This window comes from Aplysia californica, unplaced genomic scaffold (genome assembly GCF_000002075.1).
Source record: "Aplysia californica isolate F4 #8 unplaced genomic scaffold, AplCal3.0 scaffold00089, whole genome shotgun sequence".
Classification (NCBI taxonomy): domain Eukaryota; kingdom Metazoa; phylum Mollusca; class Gastropoda; order Aplysiida; family Aplysiidae; genus Aplysia; species Aplysia californica.
The window spans coordinates 1,534,190-1,557,842 of NW_004797359.1; the positions used below are offsets into that span (position 1 = coordinate 1,534,190).

Genomic DNA, 23,653 nt, shown 5'->3' on the forward strand with positions numbered 1-23,653 from the left:
GGGGGGATACTTTACATTTATTGCCTATTCGACAAAGCTTACAAAACTTTTTAAACAGAAAGGATGGGCTGTCCTTGTGTGGAAGCATTTTTGTTTTATCTTTGTGTATGGATGTGCTGTAAATCATACGCAACGCGGTGGAATCAGGCTCTCGTCAATTTCGGGGCATATAGAGTTATTGGTATTATCTTAAAGCTTGTCCATTCGCCTTGCTTTTGATTGAAACAATATCTATTTATCTTGGATAGAAGTCAAGATATTGATGATTGAAGGAGGTTGGGTGGCCTGGTTTCAGAGGTAAAATTTGCGAGAAAATGGCCGCCAAAGTTGAGTTATTTCCTAAACTTGAGAGCCGATTATGCCTTAAATCAACGGTTTTCAGCACAATCCAAACAGAAATGTGTTCTTTAAAGGGCGTGAAAGGTGTTGAGCTTAAAAACAAAAATTCTATTAAAATTCCCAAACCTGCGGGAAAATGCCAGTGTCTTCACTTTGACTATTTTGACGAGCGCCTGATTTCACCACGCTGCCTCATAATAAAACATTATTATGTCCTCGCGGTTTTATGCACCTCGCACAATTTAGCCAAATTTGATCATTTTTTTGCATAATTTCTGATTATTTTCCCCTTTATCATTCTTTGCTAAAATTAACAGAATCGCACAATTTCACATTTTTGGGCTTAGTTTGCATAATTTCAGATTTTTTTCGCATAAAACCGCGGGGACAGATATAATATAATAATATATTCCTCTTGACAGAGATTCAAAACAATTCCAAACTGGTCTTTAATCGTATGATCCTCCTAGGTACAGTGCCTTTCCTTATCTTGTCACCTTGGCTATTTTGTGACCATTGAGTGTTTGTTCATCGTTAACGTTAAGGGATTTAGAAACAACACGCAAGATGATCATCATCATCATCATCATCGTTGCCTTTCTCACCCTGGATCAGGATACAGGCCATAAAGACGATCACTTTGGGGGGGGGGGGGGTTTGTTTGTCGTTGTTTTTGTCGTTGTTTTTCTTTTGCGCACGCAGTGGAAAAAAACAAAGAACAGACATGCAAAGCACAGCAGGCCAGAGCTGTGGTTGGTCGGAGGGCGCCACTAGTAGTTCCTTTTACTTTGTTCTTCCCTTGTGTTGTTTCTGTCTGTGAGTCTATTGTTCTGTCTGTCTGTCTGTTTGTTAGTCTGTCTGTCTGTCTGTCTCACCTTCATCCCGCAGAAATATTGCAGTTACTGTGTTGCTATGCTTCTCTAATAATAAACAGAAAATACATGAATTGCCTGATTAAAACATTCCGTCTGCCCTAAGTTTATTTGTTTGTTTGTTTGTTTGTTTGTTTCCTAGAATTACATTCAAATCATAGAATTATAATAAGATAAGTGCTTAAGTGCTACAAAATGTGATGATCTTGTAAAGATTGTTTCTAAATCAGCTTTACGGGTGCGGTTTGTACAAAGTAACGTTATCATTAATTATTCATCGCTATGATCGTTGGGTTGTTGTTGTTGTTGTTGTTGTTGTTGTTGTTGTTGTTGTTGCTGTTGTTGTTGTTGTTGTTGTTGCTACTACAAGTATATGGTCTATGTACCATCTGTATTTTTTTGTGCAGCCTTCTGTGAACAAAACTTTCCAAGGTGAATGAGCGATGTGTCTTAAGTAAAGTAAGGATGCACAGATTTTGTTTCAATAATTTTCGAAACAGCAGATGAAGTTAGTTACACTTATGTATCATCATCTTTTTAAAACAGGGGAGGGGGAAGGGGCATAGCACTTGTAATTTTGTAAGCAGAGATTTAAATAATATGTGTGCATGTGTGTAGGATGAGGTAGAGTGTATACTAATGTATATATTATTTTATGTGCGTGTGTGTGTATGTTTGTGTGTTTGTGTGTGTGTGTGTGTGTGTGTGTGTGTGTGTGTGTGTCTTTGTGTGCACGTGTGTGTGTGTGTGTGTGTGTGTGTGTGTGTGTGTGTGTGAGAGAGAGAGAGAGAGAGAGAGAGAGAGAGTTGTAAGTGTGTGTGTGTGCGTGTGTGTTTGTGCGTGCGTGCGTATGTGTGTGTGTGTACGTTGTAAGTGTGTGTGTGCGTGTGTGTGTATTTTGTACGCATGTGTTTGTGTTGTGAGTGTGTATGCGTTTACATTGTTCATTACAAGGCGAAAAAGGACATGTCTATTCAGTAATAGACCTATTGTAGAAACCTCCACCTGGACTAGTGAATTGTTTTCTGCTTTGTTAGTACAGTATGTAATGTTGGAAATGTGGGCCCTTTTGTTGAGTTGGTTTTGTTTTGACTTGTTTTTGTTTTTTTATTGTTGCTGTTGCTTTGTTGTTGTTGTTGTTGTTGTTGTTGTTGTTGCTGTTGCTTTGTTGTTGTTATTGTTGTTGTTTCTGATTTCTTTTCTGATTTCTTTTTAGCGGTGGGCGCCACTGGTAATTTAGTCCTGCCACATAAACTTTACTATGCCTTTGTCATTGCTGTCTATCTATGACTGGATCTTTGTCTTTTTTGTGTGTGTTAAATTCTGGCACTGTATGACAGTCACAACGTTTATACGCCTCATGTACTTAACTTTTTTTAAAGAGAAAAAAAACAACAACAACAAAAACCAGCAACTGAGCAGATTGTAAATTGGCCCCTTTTCATTCTCGGCGTTGGATCGACCGATTAAAAAAAACCCACAACTCAACAAACAAACCAACAACAAAAAATATTACATAGATATCTATTCTATTTCATATTATTTTTATTGATGCTTGAATATCATTATCTCGCTCATACTTACACTTACAAGTACTGGAGGCCTTGCAATATTCTTTAAACAATGGTCCTGTGACAACATGACATACATGTACTATGTTGTTTAGTTTTTATAGCTATGTACGAGTAGATCATGCACGTTTTCTTCTTCAAGTTCCCGACCACCGGCGTCCGTGGTGGAGCGGTTGGGTTGTGCTTTGCTGTCGCATGCAGGAGACCCGAATGCATAGTGAGGAGAAATTTTTGTTGAGTATCTCGGTCTTTCTGTTGGGATGTTGTTTCCCTGTCATCATGGAATGACCCAGACAGGCAGGGTCGGAAATTATCAAAACTGTCGATGGAGGCCACAGAGATGGAGGCATACAAATTTAATAAACACAGTCTCTCCCAAGTGGACGCGTGTTAAGGGACATAATCGCAGTAATAACTCTTCTTCGTTAGAAAGACATCCTGGTTATTTCCCTTTAATTTAAACCTCAACACACAGTCGGTAGTGGCAGATTCTTTTATGATGGTTACAATGAGAACGAGTAATGCAGACAAATGAAGACTACAAGGGAAAAACGAATATATATATATAGTCACAAACTGAAAAATAATATGAAGTTATGAACCCACGAGCTTTAAAAATTGGCACCCTCACAATTTCCAGTTCGTGACTGGAGTCGTTTTCCCCTGTGCTCTTCAAGTTCTTTCTCTGGCAAATTGAATTCTGCTTTTCAAACTCATCTGAGGTCAAATAGCTTTACAAGACAAAAACTTCAAATTGAAACTATGTAGTACTAAATGTACATGTGGCATCGGCGGCCCAGTGATTAGGCTCTCAGACTTGCAACCGTAAGGTCGTGGGTTCAAATCCCGTCAGAGACCCGACATTGTGTCCTTAGGAAAGGCACTTTACACAAATTTTCCTCACTCCACCCAGGTGAGAATGGGTACCCAGCTATAGACATGGAAAGATCTTGTCGGTTTGTTAGTGTTTGAGAGCTTAATCGGCTGCACTGTACGCTTCCCGGGAAGCCGAGAAAAAATCTGAGTGGTCTATGCTCTGCTGGGGTAATAATATAGTGTAAAGCACATATATAGAGCTTGCTGTTGAGCCGGGGTATGCGTTATAAAAATCTATTTACAATAAACTTAGTGGGTTTTGCGGTTGTTTCAATTTTTCTTTTCAGAAAAAAAAAGCTCAAGACAAAAAGGATAGCACATTTTACAATCAAGCAATTATAAAATGAGACATTTCTCTCTGTCTGAGACTGTAATGGCCGGATAATCTTCGGCCTACATCTGCACACAAAGCAGACTGTGTCATTAGGAGGCGGGCTGCCTCGACACTGCTTGTCACAACCAACAATAGAGTTATCTCCCTTTTAAACCTATAGTGTACATCTTTGCAACCAACACAAGCTTAGTGATATTCACTGATGTGTACAATCCCAAAAGGCAGGAGTGTCTTTTATTTTAACCCTATCTGTATGCCCTGGGGTCATTTTGTACCCCCGGGTAGTATTCTTCACATTTTAGAATACTTCTAGTATGAAGATCTCTTTGAAACTTTCAGTATTTCTCAAAAAATCATTTTAACAGGCGGATTAATGAGTAAATTTCCTGTTTGGAAAGTGGTGGCACAGAGTTCCCCACGTCGTATGGATACGATAGTAAAACGCGACATACCGATAGAATTTTTAGAATTTTAATGCAGGTGTTTTAGCCTACCCCCCCCCCCCCTCAACTCCATCAACACAGTTTATATCTTTTTTAAAAGAAGTGCTTCTTACCCTGCCCCTGCCTGTCAGGTGTCAGGGCCAACCGGAACTGAGAAGGATACAACAACTTAGCGGAAAGATCGACTTGCTCAATAACATTTCTTGACACTAAGGTTTCAAACTCTGGTCTCCTCTTCAACACCACAGATATGGGTGGCAAATTTGTAGCTTTTGGAACCCAGTGGAAGAAAATCTGTCTGTAACCAAAATCTATCATGCATATATAGCCTATATGTATCAAATTATACAGTTTACAAAAGAGGATTCGACCCACATTTTAAGTTTGATCATTGAAAAGCAAATTACTTGTTGTTATCAACTGATGTATGAGAAGCAAAGAGAAATGCCAAAGCCAAAAGAAAAGATTTCAAGCTGCGCATTTCCACAAGTAGATTTAAAGGCCCAAAACATGGCAAACAGAATTGGTACCAACGGCCAATCCTTATTTCTTCTACTTTGCATAGAAATATTCTCCTCTTCAGACGCGTTGGTCGCTTTTGCTGTGTCGATCAGAACAAACGGAGGTGGAGATGCAAGTGACAAGACCAGGGTTAGAGAGAAAGAGAAAGAGACATAGAGAGAGAGAGAGAGAGAGAGAGAGAGAGAGAGAGAGAGAGAGAGAGAGAGAGAGAGAGAGAGAGAGAGAGAGAGAGAGAGAGAGAGAGAGAGACAGACAGACAGACAGACAGACAGACAGACAGACAGACAGACAGACAGACAGACAGACAGACAGACAGACAGGCAGACAGACAGGCAGACAGACAGAGAGAAACATTGATTGAGAGAGAGAGAGAGACAGAGAGAGAGACAGAGAGAGAGAGACAGAGAGAGACAAAGAGAGAGAGAGAGAGAGAGAGAGAGAGAGAGAGAGAGAGAGAGAGAGAGAGAGAGAGAGAGAGAAAGATTGAGAGCGAGAGAGAGCAAACGATAGAGAGAGAGCGAGAGCCAGAGAGAGAGACAGAGAGAGAGAGAGCCAGAGAGAGAGAGAGAGAGAGAGAGAGAGAGAGAGCCAGAGAGAGAGAGAGAGAGAGAGAGAGCCAGAGAGAGAGAGAGAGAGAGAGAGAGAGAGAGAGAGAGAGAGAGACAGAGACAGAGACAGAGAGAAGAAGGGGAGGTGGGAAAGAAATGGCTACAGTCAGCAAAGTTAATTTCTCAACATTTATACAAATTTTTGCGAAAACGTTTTTTAAACAAGACAATTTAATCACAGAATCTGTTTTATTTTTATCATACAATAAAATGTATAACAATTATACATGACATGTGTATAAAACTTCCTGCATTTTCATCAAAAACGATTTTTTGCAAGTGATGGGCAAGTAATTCTATATTTTTCCATTAAAAATATTCCAAACAACCAACAAACCCCTCGGAGAAAGTCAGGGAAACTAACATAAAAATAAACCACCAGGCATGATAAAAAATGGTAACACTTTCCAAAATTATTAACATTTATTTTGTAAAGTAACGAATATTGATCCATTTCATGTTGTAAAAATAATATAGATTCTAGATCTAGTTGAATATCTTGTTAAATTGTAAAATCCAGATTTTATACAGGTATAACATTTGTGCTTTTTTCCACAGATGTATGTTTCACACACAATACACATCCCCCGACACACAAACACATAGAACACACACATATGTACATATACATCCAAACATATACACACACAATATTCATACTCACACAGAGGCACACATGATAAAAACATTGTGTCTACAATTCTATATTTCCAGAAAACATTCTATACATACCATAAAATAAAAAATTAAACTACCTGTGTTTTTCACCAATATCGAAGTGTACTGTGAACTGAAAAACTGTAGCGGGGAGAAATCAGGCACTCGTCAAAACAATGAAATCAAAGAAATACATGTATAATCAGCATTTTTATGGCCGTTGGGAAACTTTTTTTGAATTTTCTTTTACTTGGCTCAACATCTTTAATGTCCATTAAAAGAAAATAATTTATGGGTAGACTTTACTGAGAAACATTGATTAAAGGCACACCAACAAAATGTTAATTTGCTGTTTCCAAGAACTCTCAAGCTTCAGACAGAAGTCGCCAAACTTTGGCAGCCATTTACTCGCTAATTTTGCCTTTCCAATCAAGCTACCTCCCGCAATGGAGAAGCACAGGCTGCTTTCATATCTTTGAATAGGATTTGGAAGACCAGAAATATCTCACTTCGAACAACGTGTGAGACATGGAACCCATCTCAGACTTGCATAAAAAGAGGATCCAGGTTTTCTAGGACAAGTGCTTGGCGCTCATATGACCTTATGCAGTTGCGAGCGCCGTAAAACCTCTACTAAAACTAAACCAGGAAAAGTGTCTAAAAAAGTTACTGAGGATCAGATGGGTTTTTTTAGTAAGTGGTTTTTTTGGTGTAAAAGTTTTAAGGCGCTTGCAACACAATTAGGTCATATAAGTGCTAAAGACTAGAGGCGTTACAAGAGAGTAACAAACACAAAAAATAAGGAGGAAAGATAAGGAGGAGAGATAAGGACGATAGATATTTGATAGGAAAGAAGAAGCAAACCACACAAGAGCACCCGCCAACCACCCACAGGATCAGAAATCTGATGGACAGACAAGGTCACCGATGAGGAAGTGTTTTAAAGTAAAACAAGACAGATCCCAGTCAGAGATGAGGTAGGAAGAAGGCTGTGGCGATGGAATGGACATACTCTCAGGAAGCCAGGCAGATGCATTTAAAAAAGTGTTGGATTGGAATCTTGAGGGTAAAAGATCTTGAGGAGAAAACGCGTGGAACCGGGAGAAGAATCATAGAAATTGATGTACAGAAAAGTGAGAAGACGGAATAACATCACAAGATGCTAGCCCAGAATAGATAAAGGTGGAAAGTGTTTGCTCGTGGCCAGACCCTGGTGTAGGGTGAGAAAGGCAATGATGATGATGGTGAATCAAGTGACCCCCATTTCCTTCAATTGAGAATATCTTGACTTCTAATACTTTTATTCTAGATAGATGGGTACATATTTCGTCAAAAGCAAGACAAAAAAAACAAGTTTTAAGATGATACTATCAACTCCACATACTAAAAATAGACGAGTGCCTGATTCCATCACGTCGTGACATACATATATGCACACCAACAGGCGTCACATCATGTATATATAAATGTAGACATTCCTCTCTGCATCTAAAACAACTTCATAACTGAACGTAGGTTTCAAACTGAGGCTTAACGTTTAATAACCAAGGCAAGGTCTCACAACAAAGCAAAGCATGGCAGTTTCACAACTTTCTTTTTTGTGTGTAGGTGTTTCTATGCCCTCATCGGCACAAATTTAGATAATTTAGTATGCAAGCTTCTGACCCAGCCTGTCAGAGGGAACCCACATTTAGGGGGATACAACATTCTGGCAAAAAGGCTGAGATATTCAATAAAAACTTCTCTGCCCTTAAGAATTGAACCTGGGTTTCCGGAATGCAACAGCAAAGTGACTAACTGCTACACCACCAACACCAGCGGTTTCATAACTGAGGCAAACAGTTTTATAACCGAGGTAAAAAGTTTATAACTAAGGTATAAAGTTATATAACTGAGGCAAACAGTTTTATAACTGAGGTAAAAAGTTTTACAACTGAGGCTGGCAGTTGCTGTCCAGTTCTCGCGTCTGCTGTACCACCAAGACCTGGGGGGGCAGAGCCACACTGTGTCGGGTCATGGCCGGGTGGAGGGGTGCTTGCGGCGGCAGCGGGTGGGGGAAGGGCAGCCTCTGGTGCTGTGGCTGCACGCCGAGCTGCTGCTGGTGCTGGGGGAGCAGCGGGTGGTGGGCGTGGTGCGGGGGCAGAAGCTCCTGCAGGTGTTGGCTCGACGGCTGAGAATCAGCAACAGCGCTGGGCTGATAAACTTGCTGATACAAGCGCTGCTGATGCTGTTGCGCTTCAAACTCTCGTGCTTCCACCTGTATGTGTAGAGGCGGAGGTGGGGGCGGTGGAAGACTGAGGGGTTGCAGCTCGAGCCGATTGTGACTGTCTTGCTGCAGGGGAATAAACGTCTGCGTCGCGGTGAGCAGAGTGGCTGTTGTCTCCCTGCTCACTTCCACGACAGGAGGCTGCACGCTGGGCACAGATATCAAACGCTGGTGTCTTTGCTGTTGCTGCAGTAATTCACATTGCTGCTGTTGCTGCTGCTGCTGTTGCTGTTGTTCGTGTTGAAGCTGCTGTTGATACTGCTGTTCAGGCGTATCCCGATCTTGTTGAAGAGGTATCGTTTTGCTTTGCTCTGACTTCAGATTCCTCTCATCATCCTCTTCTCTCCCACGTTGCACCTCGCCTTCAGGCACTTGTAACCCGTGTGACTTGACATGATTCCTAAAGGTGGAGAGCCACGTAAACGACTTCCCACATACCTGACAGTGGTGTGGCTTCTCTCCCGTGTGTACGAGTCGATGGCGCCGCAATGACCACTTCACGGAAAAACACGCCCCGCAGATCTCACACGTATACGGCTTCTCCCCAGAGTGGGACTTTCGGTGGTTGGCGAGGTAGAACTTCCGCGAAAACTTCATACCACAATCCGGGCACTCGTGCTCCTTCACGGCCGAGTGGCGCCGTAAGTGAATGTTGAGATTAGTCCGTTGTGAAAAGCAACTACCACACAGCTCGCACACAAAAGACTTTTCTCCGGAATGCACAACAGAATGTGTTTTCAAGGACGCGCGGTCGGTGAAGCTCTTGTCACACCTGTCGCACTTAAAGCGACGGTCTCCTGTATGCAGCTTCTGATGACGGTACAATTCATAGATTCTGTAAAACGATGTGCCACACAGGTCACAGGTGTGACCTTTCTGTCTGTTCGGGTCATGACGTTTCATGTGAGCTTTGCAGTCAGCTTTACGGGAAAACGCCTGGGGGCAATGAGGGCATTGATACGGTTTCTGCCCTGTGTGACACTTCATGTGGTCTTCATAAGCGGAAGAACACGCCAGAGTTTTATCACAAATGGTGCAGTGGCAGGTGTGGATTTTCATGTGGTTCTTATAGGATCTTCGACCTACAAAGCTTCTTTTGCAAATAGCACAATGGTGGGTTTCAAGATGTCGAGCCATTGAGACTTTCTTTGGTTTGTATTCAATCCCTTTGTGTTTTGATGACATGTGTCTATGCAATTGGTGAGGATATGAAAACTTAGTTCCACAAATTTCACATTCACATCGATGGATTTTTATATGCTTCAGGTACTCCCCCTTTTTCCTGAAGGATTTCATACAGATGCTGCAAGAGAAGGAGGTTTTGAGGGAATTCCCTTTACCGATTTGTAAACCATCTGCTGGTTTTGTAAGTCTACTAGGTTCATCTTTCTCCTCCTCTACACCCACAGGAACACTTTGGGGGCCAAGGTTAGCTTCTAAAATCTCACAACCTTCAGGTTCAATATTTTCATCGCAGTTATTCACTGGGATCTCTTCTTCCTCATCATCCGGAGGACATACTGACGGACTGTCTTTCCCATCACAATCCACAGACAGAATGTCCTCCTCCTCCTCTGCTTCCTCAGTCACATCAACAGATACAGGCACTGGCACATTCGATCGCTCTCTGCTTTTACAACTCTTTTTTGACTTTTTGGAGGGCTTTGACTGTGAGACACCTTTCCTCTTTGGTTTAGAAGCCCCTTCATCAACTCTCTTACCTGAATCTTTTTTCCGGTCCACGAGTCTTTGAGCTCTTTTCGAAGTTCTTGAACGTGTTTTCACGAAAACTTCTTGTTTTTTAGTCTGTGCTCGCGTTTTCCTAACTTTCAGCGGTTTCGGAGCCGCTTTAGATTCTGTGACTTTTTCTTTGAGATTCTCGGGTGTCTCATGCTGAGAAAACCTATCGAGAATATCTCTCAACGGCAAAGGTGGAGAACTTTTGACATACTGCTGAAGGGCTGAAGAGAACATGCCTTTTCTGACAAACTGTTCCTTGATGTACACAGCTTTGTTTTCTTCTAGAAACTCACAGGACTCTGCAAGAACCTCGAGAGCTTTCAAATAATCTTCAGCCTCTTCATCTTTCCGCCGCAGTCTCCCGAAGAACACAAGTCGCTGGAATAAGACGAAAATGTAAGGCAAACACAGATCTTCCAACCTTTCCATTAGAGTCATCAACAAAGAAGTATCCCGTTCACTGACATTCAAAGACTGTACTATATCTCTGAATCCTCTCTTGCTAGCAAAGCTCAGTAAAACAGAAGTACAGAGTCTATCACCTCTGTCTGACATTTCACTCCCACTTTGACACATCTCACTCTTCATCTCTCTCCAGAGAGTCAAAACAAGACATTCTAAAGCTAAGCTCCCAGGGAGCTCTTGGCCTAAGACTTTGATACTTGACCCCATCCTGGCAAGTCTTCCTCACAATGGAGCCGATTCACTGAGTTAAGACATTCGCAAAAATCTACAGGGACAGAAGAAGGGAACACGCTTCCACAGTCCTGGATCCAGGCCCAACATCATTGGCTCGACACAACCTGGGAAAAAACCCAGAATAAAAATATCAAATCATCAGGGCTATTTGGTGTATTTTTCTTTCAATCAGGGTGGGAAGGATATAACTTCACAAACTTTCCTGAATCTCTCTACAAGACATGATGAGCACACTAGTAGTAAGTTCTTTTTCTTCATTTATCCACAAATATAAGGTATTTGAATAAAATTTTTGTGTAATATATATTTTTAAATTTAAATGGCATCTCTGCTTGATCGATACTAAAATGTTTATTCCATCATCAATGCAGAATTTATACTAAGTAGGAGGCTGGCTGCAGTAACACAGCCTGTCAGGGCCAACCCTGCTGTGTTGGACACTGCACCCTAGCAGAAAAACTAGAGATATATAAACTTTGACACGCAGGAATGTAACTCAAATCTTAAGTGAGAGCTACAGAGTGAAAAACTAAGCCATTATTATATTATTAATACCACATCCACATACACCGGTAATTTTTTGGATTTCGTTTAAAGTGAATTACAAGAAATTATTGGCCTAAATCCTACAAAAAGTAAAGATATTCATGGGTGGAGTGAAGGCTACATGACATATATTGTGAAGCTTCCCCTAACCTATGTACTACAGTCGACTCCACTTGTGATTGTGTTGAACTCCCTTGAGTTGATCTTTTTCTCGGGTTTCAGAACCTTTCTTTGTTTCTTTACAGGTCCCAAAGGTTAACTTTAACCTCAGATGAGTTTATCTCTCCCCCCCCCCCCCCCCCCCCCCCCCCCACTATTTAATGATTTTGTACTTACTGTAGCAATTCTATTCATTTTTGGACTTCGCTCTTTGAAAAGTTATGTTTACTTGGCAGGGAACACAATTGTCATGATGCATCCCCATCGCTTACTAGAATGCTTTACAATCTTTGCTTTTCAGTGGCAGCGATGGATACTCAGCTGCGCTCAGAGTGCCAGGGTCTTCTGGAGCAGCTGAAAGCTTCCCAGCGGCTGTTGACTGAACAGGTGTCTTCCCAAATGGGACGAGTGACTCTTGCTTCTAGTCAGAGATCTGGTGTCTCAACTACTTTTGATGACCGAGACCCCATTATTAGTTACAATCTAAGTAAAAATGCGAGCAAAAAGTCCTCAAAATGGAAATTTGGCAAAGATATCACAGCTGACGTTAATGTAGCTCAGGAGGCTGATACTGACCTCAAGCCATCCTTAGCCAGAGACAAGTTGTGTAGTCTGGCTAAGAGTCGAAATCGCCATGACAGCTTAGCCAGTGGGCTTAGTACTCAAGACAGCTTTAAACCAGGGAAGGAAAACTGTAATGTAGCAGACAGAACTTTAGGATATGACAGTCGTCCTTTATTATTATCATCATCAACCTCGTTGCTTGAGGGCAGAACCGCACTCTCAGACTTCTCAAAGAATGAGATGGCATCTGTGGAAGACAATAATGCCGTGACATCCTCTTCCTGGCAGCCAGCAACGCCCATCACTCAGAGAAGACGTCAGCTCATAGATCGTCACACTGCCGTACCCACCAAGCTCAATGCTAAGGAACTCAGAGATCTAGAGAAAGAAAGGTATTTGAATTTCAGCTACTCACACATTGAAGTTGATGATCATGTGACCCGCCTCAAGTCAACAGGGGACCTTTCTGAACCTGAAGAAACAGAGACTGGTGATAAAAAGACACAATCTTCATTTTCTACCGAACATTCGCCTGCTGCATCTCATCTAACAAGTCTCCCCGATCGTGGTCCCACCAAACCTGAAAAGCAGGAGAGCTTCAATTCGCAGCTTCTTGATGATGGGAACAATCGTAAGCTCAGCAAGTTTGTGAAGGAAGCTGCAGTGAAACCCAAGAGCATCCTCAACTCCAGCGCTTACTACAGCTTGAATTCAAGCAAGAGGGTAAGCAAAAATATCTTATAAAATTTACTGGAACCATCCTCAAAGTTTTTCCTTTTAACCTGAAATCATGTGAGTTAAAAAAACAAAGATGAAAAAAGAAAGTATGACACGTATAAAAACTGTATGATTCTCTTTTTAGACATCTGTATTCTTTCTTTTCAGAAATTCAAGAAGAGAGATTTTTACCATTAATTACTGAACTTTTACAATCATGTTACTTGAATAGGCCTACTGAAAATAACATCAACTGTGACGTATCTAAATGCACTCTCTTGTCTTGATTTTTGCTGCATGATGTAATGAATGATGATATGATGATATCTGTCTGTCTGAATTTGTATTAGATTTAAATGAATCTGACTCTAGAACCATACTCTAAAACCTTGGATGTCTAGTATTTTGTGACATTGTTCTGACTTTGCCGTTCACCGTTGTCTGTTCCCAGAACAACTCAAGGGTACGATTCAACTCGTCTCAGTCCAGTGACTCCCAGACTCCACTGCCGGACCATCGCCTTCTCGGCTATGACTGGATTGCTGCCCTGCTGGACAATGACTCAGCTTTGATCAATCAGTCTGAGAGTTTCTTTGATGAGTTGAGGGATTTTCGCAGAGCCAACAAAGACGAGTGCTCCAACCAGTTCTACATGAAGTAAGTGTGGATACGTCAATTTTTTTAATGTTTTGGGCTTTTTGGTTTTTATTTTGATTCCTTGTTGACTGACTTATGTTGCTGATTAGATAGCTTTGATTGTTAGCCGCTAGTGCCTGTGATGTAGTAGTTAGGCTCTTCGCAGTTCATGCTGAAGACATTAGTTTCAATCTTATGTTGGGATGTCATTTTATCAAGTATCTTGCCATGTCCCCTGGGATCACGGATGCTAGTTCAAAGACATTTAAAAACCTAAGCGGTAATGTGGGAATTTTCAAAAACCTGAAAGTCATCGTACAGAAAGATAAGATGGCAAAGACTACAAAAAACTAGTTTTAACATATGGGCCTTAAGAGGATAGGGGCTTTTTCAGGACTACTCTTCTGCTTCAAGACTTATCGTTTTGCATGTTGCGTAGTCGCCAGTTTTTAAACACGTACGTGCCGGCCCCAGTCTAAAAAACCTGCAGACCTAGGTCTGTTGAGGTTAAAAACCAGCGGGGCCGGCATATGCTGTATCCCGCCTTAAGCAGGTGGAAACAGCCTATGTCCTAATTGGTGTGAGTTGTATGAATGGAGACATGAAATATATTAATTGTGTAATAATTTGATTATTGGGCCATCCTCAAAATATGGAACATGTGTTTGTATTCTAAATGCTAGCTCCGACATTATAAAATCCATGCAAGAAGGGAAGATGACAGAAAGGGCAAGAGGGGAGATAAAGAGAAGTTGAGAAACCGTTTTGCTTGCAGGACTATGGAACCAGATATCTCACCCTCGTCTCATAGTTGTTTGCTGGTTTTTATGGATAAAGAGCTTCTTTTTTCCCACACAAACAAACAAATAAACAACTATGCATCGTGTACAATCCTCAGAGGCCCTCACACCCTGGTGGACACAGAACCTTCTGAGGTGGTTGAGGCTCTCACGGAACCAAGTATGTTTGGGTTTTTTTTGTGTGTGTGTTTTGTGTTTTTTATATGAGTCTCAAACGTTGTCTGTGAGTTGTTGGCGGGTGCTCTGGTGTAGTTTGTTTCTTCTTTCCTATCAAACATCTGTTGTCCTTATCTCCCCTCCTTCTTTCTTGTGTATGTTACTCTCTTGTAACACATAATCCATTCTTCGGCACTTATATGACCTTATTGTGTTGCAAGTGCGTAAAACGCTTACTAAGACTAAAACTAAAACATTGTCTAGTATATCTCAGAAGTGCCAATTTTCCCTGATAAATCTTGAAATCCGGATGTCTGAAAATGTCTGGATTTTTACTGACTTTTACGTGATGTCATACTGCACTTTGTTCGAAAATACTCGTGATGGAATTATATTTAGAGATGTATTGATCAATACAATCAGTAAATTTTGAGTATTCACACACATGCATTTCCACAAGGGTGCAGAAAATTTCTAAATTTTATTGTAGCGAGTTGGCATCTCTGCTGTTTGTGTTTTTGTTCTTGCTTTTCTCATTGTATGCAATATATCTGTAATGTGTTCTTAGATTGACTCTGTGTGTGGATGTATTGCGTTCTTTTAAATGAAAATGTTTGTGTGTATTAAGTCTCATAGACAAATATCTATTTATTCCTAGTGAACTCGTAATTACATGTACTTTTTTTGCTATTCACGGAGAAACCAAAATTTTCATTAGGCCTACTGTCTCTTATTACCAATTAAAAAAGAAAATTAAAAAAATATATTGTTAGTTTGTGGAAAAGATGATTTATTATGGTCATAGTTTTGATATGGATTTACTCTGCTGCCTTCATTCAGAATTGTAAGTTCGAGGTAGTTACATGAAGATTATTTTTTTCAGAGGTTCGTCCTTACATTGTCAATGACAGACTTTTCACGGAGCCGTTTAGACCCAACCTTATCCCTTACGAAGATGAGGATATACCTCAAAGGCAGAAAAGCAAAGAGCCAAGTAAAGATAACCCTAGATTTGTCAGGTAATGTATTTTTTAATAATTCTAGTCATCATCATTATTTGATATCATCTTATTTGGTCCTTAATTTCTAATTGAATGTGCTGTCAAATCTACTCTAATTGCAACCTGTTCAAGACAAACAAACTCTTCTCTCCCTCCCCCCTTTCCTGCTCCCTTGGTTTTGAAAAAATATTATAACGACATTGTTTTTAGATGTCTGCTAGTCTTACACAACTTTCCGCCTGAAGAGTGGGTGGCCGTCTTGGACAATTTCAACTATATTTGTGTCACGACGAGATGGAATCAGGGGATCGTCAGTTTTTGGGCAGGTTGAGTTATTTGTATCGCCTTGTAGCTTGTTTATTTGTCTTGCTTTTGACGAAAGAAATACCCATTTTTCTTTAATGCAGGTTGAGATATTTGCGATTGAAGGAGGTGGGGGTTGCCTTGTTTTAGAGGCAGTATTAGAGAGAAAATGGCTGCCAAAGTTTGGTTCTTTTCAAAGCCTGAGCGTCTGTGGAAACTGACAGTTTATGTTTTTTGTACCTTAAATCAATATTTTTCAGTAAAATCCTCACATAAATGGGTTCTTAAATGGACATAAAAGGTGTTGAGCCAAAAAAGCAAAATTTCTATAAAAATGACCTAACCAGCGAAAAAATGCCGCTTTCTTTACTTTTGTTTTAATCTAATGAGCGCCTGATTTCACCAAGCTGCCTCCCATATGTATTTGATGTTCCTTGAATATCATCCCAAGATTGGGGAAAAAAGAAAGATCACTATGAATAGGCCAGCCAAGGGAGTTATTATGAGTTTGTGTGGATTTTCTGATTTCAAGAGGAACAAACTGAACTATGTGATGGAAAAGATATATTTTAATTGAGGTTGCCGGTTCGGGGTTCAAGGCTCAGGCTTGATATTGTGTCCTTGGGAAAAGCACTTGACATGAATTTTCCTCACTTCAATCTGATATGAATGGGTATCCAGTTATAGACAAAGAAAGATCTTGTCTGTAAGTTAGTGTTTGAATGCCTGTAAAATGGTTTCTTTGCACTGTATGCTTCCCAGGAAATTGAACTTGCTTCAGAATTCTTTCAGGTCTGCTGGGGTAATATAGATTGGAACATTCATAGAGTTTGCTTTTGAGCTGAAATGATCACTGTACAAATGCTATTTATTATGTATCATTATTACAGTATTTTACCCACCACTTTAACACTTCATCATTTTCTCTCCCTATTATGTGTGTTTCAGGGTGAGCATTCCGCGGTCAACTCTTTCAACCCCATACCGTGTCAAACCACACAGACGACGCAGTTTCGATGCGGCTGACTCGTGTGCTCTTATGGATGTAAGCAAATCTCAGTAGATACCTCTCTTTCTCATGGCTTGATTTTTTTTTTACTGGTTTGGTTTTTTGGGTTTTAAAAAAAATTTTTTTGTGTTTAAACCTAGGGTGGATTGTTAGCGGGTGCTCTATTGTGGTTTGCTCCTTCTTTCCACTCTTTCCAGTCAACTCCGCTTGTATCTAAGTCATTTGAGTTGATCTTCGTTTAAATTGATCTCTTTCTCGAGACCCAGAACCTCTTCGTCTCTACAGGTCCCAACAGTTAAGTTTATCTTTTTTCCACCCCTTCCCACACAACACCAATTCATCTCTCCTTTCATTTTAACGCCTCTCTCTAGCAGTACCTCTTATTTTTTTAACTTCAGATATTGTGTTGAATTTTGTCGTATATTGTACAGAACACACATTTTCTGTGGGTGGTTGGCGGGTGCTCTGGTGTGGTTTGCTTCTTCTTTCCTATCAAACATGTGTCGTTCTTATCTCCCCTCCTTCTTTCTTGTGTTTGTTACTCTCTGGTAACATCTCTGATCTTCGGCACTTATATGACCTTATTGTGTTGCAAGTGCCGTAAAACTTACTAAATCTAACACTTTTTTTATCAGCACTTATATGACCTAATTGTGTTGATGCAAATGCTTTAAACCTCTTACTTACCAAATAAACATGTTTTCTCGACCTCCGCAGCACTGCCTGCTGGGCTGGGAGAATACTCGGCCAGAGATGTTGCCGGCCGCCAAGTCCCTGGACCTGAACACAGAGGCGGGAACTCGACAGGACTCAGTCGTCACGGTAAAGATCTACTTGTATTTTTGTTATTGCGCTCTCATTACTGTCAAAGTCTGTTTAAATAATCTTTTGTGAGTTTTTGTTTTTGTTTGTCTCTACTAACAACACTTCTCCCCCCCCTTTCCAACCAATATATTGATAGCTGAGTGCAAAATATTGGCAAACCCTAAATTGCAAAAGTAATTGAGTAGAGAGACCAGGAGGGAGGGACAAACAGAATAGAGAGACAAAGAGGATGGAATGAGAAAGAGTAGAGAGGCAGGGAAGGAATGAGAGAGTAGAGAGACAAGGAGGGAGGGAAAGAGGAGATCATACAAACTGTCCCCGGGGTTTTATGTACCCTGCATAATTTAGCAAAATTTGATCATTTTTTGCATAATTTCTGATTATTTTCCTTTATCATTCTTGGTTAAATTTAACAGAATCGCATAATTTCACATTTTTGGGCTCAGTTTGCATAATTTCAGAATTTTTCTTGCATAAAACGATGGGGACAGTACAAAGAGGGAGGGAGAGAAAGAGTGGAGAGACAAGGAGGGAGGGTGAGAGAAAATGTAGAGACAAGGAGGAAGGGAGAACAAAATTAAAGAGAGAAGAAAGAAACAAGGAGGGAGGGAGAGAGAAATTAAAGAGAAGAGGAAGAGAGAGAACAAGCCATGGCAACCTATCACCATATCTTTTTTTTTATCTTCACAGAGTCTTGCGGAGGCAGAGCGCCTGGCAACTGGTCCTCGCCACGCCGGCTGGCCCTTGGTCCGGTCCCATGGGCGGCTTCAGACTCTGCCTACCTGGCGCAAACACTACCTGGACACCACGCTCAACATGACGCAGCCCCCAGCGGCAGCCAACAGCTCACGCGCCAGCTCACATTCCGCGGGGGTCACTGGTGCAAAACGAGTCACGGATCGCTTACTGCAGTCCACCTACTCCAACATGTACGAGATGGAGAGACTGAAGCAGGAGAGGGAGCTGGAGAGGAAGAGGGAGGAGGAAGAGAGGGGCAAAGGGAAGAATTGATGGGATGTATGTCGCATAATTGATGCGGTGTGTTATGTACTGCCCTTCAACTGGCGAGGTCATGGTCTGTGTCTGTTGCCATCCCCCTCTCCTCCCCTTCCGTCTCCTTTTCTCTCTCTCTCTTGGCATTTTTCCCCCATTTTGAATTGAAAGTTACAGTATGGAATGTCTTATGTCTTTGCTGTTGAATTTACAACCCAAAATGAGGTCAGACATATTGTGCCTTTATCATATCCATTTTATCTTTCGTCTGTGTGTGAGTGTGGGTGTGAATGGTAAAAGTGGCTGGGAATCGTTGAAGATGAGGAATGCAGAAATAAAATTTCATATGTGCTCTGTGATAAATCAAAAGGACAGACTGATTGTAAGTTGTAGACGAATGGTTGCAGTTCAGTTGTTTTTTTAATAAGCTTTCTTGCCCAAGCTCATACCTTTGTCATTTTTTAAATTCCCTTATGTCCATTTTATCCTTTTAGTGCAAGTACTTAATTTATTCAAACTCTTGTATACTACTGTAGTTCGGTGTATGTGTAACAGCAAATAAACTTAGCAATGGTATGGATGATATTGTTAATGTGATTTCTTACTTTGACTTTTATGTGAGGAGTTGTTTTTTTCTAATTATTATAATTATATTTACTGTGGCTTCGCAGGGAAACCCACAAGACTATTCCAAGTGCATTTTAGTGAAGTCGGTAGTCTAGTGATTAGGCTACCGGACTCAGACAATGTGGGTTCAAGGCTTAGCTCGGCCCGATGTTGTGTCCATGGGAAAGGCACTTTTCATGAACTTCCCTCATTTCACCTTAGCGTGGGAGGGTACCCAGTCATCAGGGAAAGATTTGTCAGTATGTCCAAGTCCAGGTTTTTTGTGCCTCTGTGAAATGGAGGCTTGCACTCTAGGCTCCATGCCTGGGAGGCCAAGAATGCTTCTAGAGTCTTCTTGGGCAACAATGGTTGTGTGGCTCCTAGAACATGGATGCGATATACATATATATATATATATATATAAATTAAACGTAGTAACAGTCAACTTCGCTTGAGTTGATCTTCGGTTAAAGGGCTCAGGAGTCAAATTCCACACCAGGAGACCCAATTTTCTTGTAAAATATCGAAAATGAGTTTGAGACATTTTCTGACAGTTGGATCAATCTAGTTTACAAACATGTATCTATTATAATGTTGAAAAACACTCAGAAAAGAGCGCTAAGTGAGTCCTCGCACTGCATAATTTATTTTTCACCCCTCTCATGACATCAACAGATCCTTCGTCAGCTGCGTTACTTACTACTCTGTGAAAAGTACTTGTGTCTGGGGCGAAATACATAGTAGTCTATGTCGGAGAAAAGAACATTCCAGAGCGAGAAAATGAAACGTAGAGAGTAACATGGTGAAAACAACTACAAATGCAGAAGCACACGAGTATGACTTTATAACATTTTATTCAGAATATTTTTTAATGTTTCATTTCTATAATGGCAAAAATATAAAAAATGTTATACTCATTCTTGAATTATACAGTGAACTTTGGTAAAAATAACTATCAACAAACTATCATTACTATCAATGAAGAAAAAGTTTGATATATATATCATGATACTGTGGCCTAGTCAAGATGCACAATCTTCACTACACATGTGCAAACTGGCAGTGTTGCCCTGCCGAAGAAAGCTGGCGGTGCTCTTTTTGTCACGAGAGACCATTCAGCTGACACCGTGCCCGAGGGGTTTTTGGTGCCTGCGTCAAACACAAGAGCACAGCCAGTCAGTCTTGAAGCCAGCAGTTGCCAGTTTGGACACGTGTATACTCACCAGTTACACACTTCACTAGCACCCAGTACTGATAACGAGCATTAAATTAAGGCTTTGATAAAAACTGAATGAAATGTAAGAACCCATACAGTACAAATGAAATTGAAAGAATGATACAGTTATACAGTCCACATCAATCGCACAGGAATGTATCACGAGTCATGTATTCACCTAGATCTATCACTACAAACTGACAAACAATCTTGACCACGGAATCAAAACTTTGAGAAGAGATGACAACGTCAAAATGCGAAAAAAAAAAAAAGTTTCGCTACAAGATCTTCTAATCAGACATATGTATATGGTATATCAAAAGTTGCCCGAAATATTTTGATGAAAGCATGTAGAAATACCTGAGCCAGTCAAAAAAAAAAAAAAAAGAAGGAAAACCAGGAAAAATGTCCTGACTCTCGAATTGTAAATTTCTGCTCTCCACCATATCCCTGAACTATATAAATAAAAGAGAATTTCCAGGCCCAAATCATAAAGACGATGAAATCATTAAGTATTCTGTCTGGCTAAAACTTAAACATTACATTGCGCAAGTCACAATTCGGATACATTTGATTTTCCCAATGTCATTCTTTAGTTCCAGAACAACAAATAAATATATTGAAATCAGGAGAAGACTACAACACTTCATCATCCCCCACCACATGAGCAATAAGGCACTCGCAGAAAACCTGAACCAAAATGAAAAGACAGTAATACAGTACAGAAGACTACCAAAGTATTGCCCGTTTTGAACTTGAAAATTTGATTTCCTCTAAACTAAACCTGATTTATGCGACTCTTAACATTCTACCATCCTGCTTTTCAAATGCTTCTCATCCTGGCATAACAACATCAACAACACGTGCAATATTGGCAAAAACACTCCTCACCCTGCAGAGATAGCACCAGTTTCTCTGTGTAGTGTCATTGACTCAGAATGCTATTTACAAACACTGTGTACATGTGGTTAGTAGAAAAACCAATTACAGGCTTGCCAACTTTTGAGCTACTGAATTCTGGAATTTTGAATGCTTCAGAGCGCCACGGACACACACTCCTGTGATAGGCCACAAAAACCGCTCAAACAAACCAGTGGAGAAACGGAGAGAGAGATGAGAATGTAACAGCACAGTTACTACACATACCCCTTTGTCCATGCCTTCGAGTTTTGGTTTTTCTAAGAAAAAAATAATACTTTTGGAGAGGGGGGGGCACATCGTGCTGGTGTCTCGGGAAAGGTTCGGGAATGACAATTGCAATTCTGGAATTTCCTGAAAAATTCAGGAAGGTTGGCAAGCCTGCAATTTTTTTTGTTTTTTCATAGTGAAGAGAATACAAAATACGCCTACTGACCGTTTAGAAAAAAACAACCTCCTCTCTCTTATCACATAACTAAAACAAGTGCAGGTGTTTGCACACTGTAGTAGAAAAATAACAAAACAATCTGTGCCATTACGTTTTCAACAAAGGTTTCGTACCATCCTAAAATGAATGTCCAGCACGTAACTCCATTAAAAGTTACAAGATATATTTCATGTTTCAGTTGTACCCTGAAGGACACAGAAACAAAAGCCTTATAAACTGTTTCTAATCAATAACTACACCTTCAACTGCCAGACCCATCCTCCCACCTGAATATTTCACAACTTAACTCTACCGTACGACTATGTGCAGTATTTTTTTTTCTTCCTCACATTTTATAAAGCTTAACAAACAGCCAACTGAACTGTTTTGATCACTACGACTGTGACTTTTTGGGCAGGGCACAAGCTCCGTTGTCGCAGTCCACTGCAGGAGCTGCCTCCACCTCCACGCTGCCTTCTATGCCCAGAGCTTTCAACACATCGTTCGGGTCCACGTGCTCCCCGGGATTCTCTTGCTTGTACGTCAGGAGAGCTTTTCCGCCTGGAAAGAAAATTTACACCTCGTGAAAGTCTCTGCTAACGCACGTCTGTATTGAGACAATGATGGTTGTTGAAGCGTGAAGCCCATACTGAAGACACAAGGGAATAAAAGAAGGAGGAGTTGGCGCAGGGGGGGAGAAAGTTTCGTGTGTGTGTGTGTGTGCGCACTGAACTATCTCTTCCAGTCACATGGATAAAGCCTAAAGGCCCGGTTTCACGGAACGATAAATTGTACAAAAACTGGACGATCTAGCGATCATACGATAAATCGTTAGGTGTAACCACAAAATTGTACCAAATTTGGACAATTGAACGATGGTTTGGAGACTCGATCTAGAAATCAAGCCCTGCTTGATATTTTCTGTGCGATCACAGTCAAACTTGAGGGAGACGCGCTGTGACGTAGATTCACTTTGAAATTTGCCGCTGCGCAAAATTAAACTCAGAACTCAAATTTTAAAAAATAATTACCGTACGTAAAAACTGATTTCATATTCGTAATCAGCGTCTCATAATATGCAAAGTTGCTCGCGGTGAACCTGATTTGGTTGGTTATTATTTATATTTTAGCAATTTTATTATTCAGTTGATTGTCAATTGTGAAACTGCATTAAGGTCACTCTGTGCATTGCACATCTGCAGTCAGGTCAAAGCTTCCGGTTCTACACACACACAGTAGGCCTACAGTACGGCCACCCTTTTCTAAAGACACTGTTCTGCTATATCAAAATGTACAGGGGGGGGGGCTTCTGTGATCTAGAGGTAGTGTTCGCCTTTCATTCATTAGGTCCAAAGCTCGAAACCTTCACATAGAGAGCAGGCAATTCGCGTTCGTTGCAGAGACATGGTGGCTTTATGACGAGGAATCTCCTCAATCGATAGAAAACTGGATGATAGATTGGAACGTGTAAACAGACAACAGTTCGATCAAACAGACAGTTCTCTCATACGACGAATCTGATACTATTTATCCTAGCATGTAACCCGGGCTTAACACAATGGATGAGAAAGCCTGAGTGGTGAATATTATCTGGCCTATTCACAGAGGCACTCGACAACACAAAGAACATTTGTGAGAACACAGAGGCAGAGAGAATGGTACACGATACATGTAGGAGAAATGAGGACAAGAGCAGGGCATCCAGATTAGGAGTAAGATACCCAGCTAAGGCAAGTGGCCTCTTTGTCTGGGCATCCATTATGACCCATTTCAAAACAGCCTTTCCACCCACATTTGACAGGCTTCCCCCTTGTCCTTCTAATTATCTTCTCAACAACAGGTTCGGGGGG

General features: G+C 40.8%; 3 protein-coding genes across 3 annotated transcripts in view; 1 reads left to right on the forward strand and 2 right to left on the reverse strand.

Annotated features, from left to right (window-relative positions):
• Nucleotides 1-7,043: 7,043 nt before the first annotated feature.
• LOC101847945 (zinc finger protein 599) lies at nucleotides 7,044-11,760 on the reverse strand. The gene has a single exon (XM_005094807.3). The coding sequence runs from the start codon at nucleotides 10,898-10,900 to the stop codon at nucleotides 8,150-8,152; it is 2,751 nt and encodes a 916-aa protein (XP_005094864.1). The 5' UTR covers nucleotides 10,901-11,760; the 3' UTR covers nucleotides 7,044-8,149.
• Nucleotides 11,761-11,911: 151 nt separating this feature from the next.
• LOC101848189 lies at nucleotides 11,912-19,216 on the forward strand. The gene is made up of 7 exons (XM_005094808.3): nucleotides 11,912-12,919; nucleotides 13,365-13,570; nucleotides 14,448-14,509; nucleotides 15,389-15,524; nucleotides 16,758-16,854; nucleotides 17,536-17,640; nucleotides 18,334-19,216. The coding sequence occupies exons 1-7, from the start codon at nucleotides 11,942-11,944 to the stop codon at nucleotides 18,652-18,654; spliced, it is 1,905 nt and encodes a 634-aa protein (XP_005094865.3). The 5' UTR covers nucleotides 11,912-11,941; the 3' UTR covers nucleotides 18,655-19,216.
• An 863-nt stretch (nucleotides 19,217-20,079) lies between these two features.
• LOC101851859 (prostamide/prostaglandin F synthase) overlaps nucleotides 20,080-23,653 on the reverse strand; it is an 11,771-nt gene continuing 8,197 nt past the window's right edge. Inside the window, 1 exon segment of the mRNA XM_013080512.2 lies at nucleotides 20,080-22,364. Coding sequence (XP_012935966.1) covers nucleotides 22,198-22,364 — 167 coding nt within the window. The 3' untranslated portion in view covers nucleotides 20,080-22,197.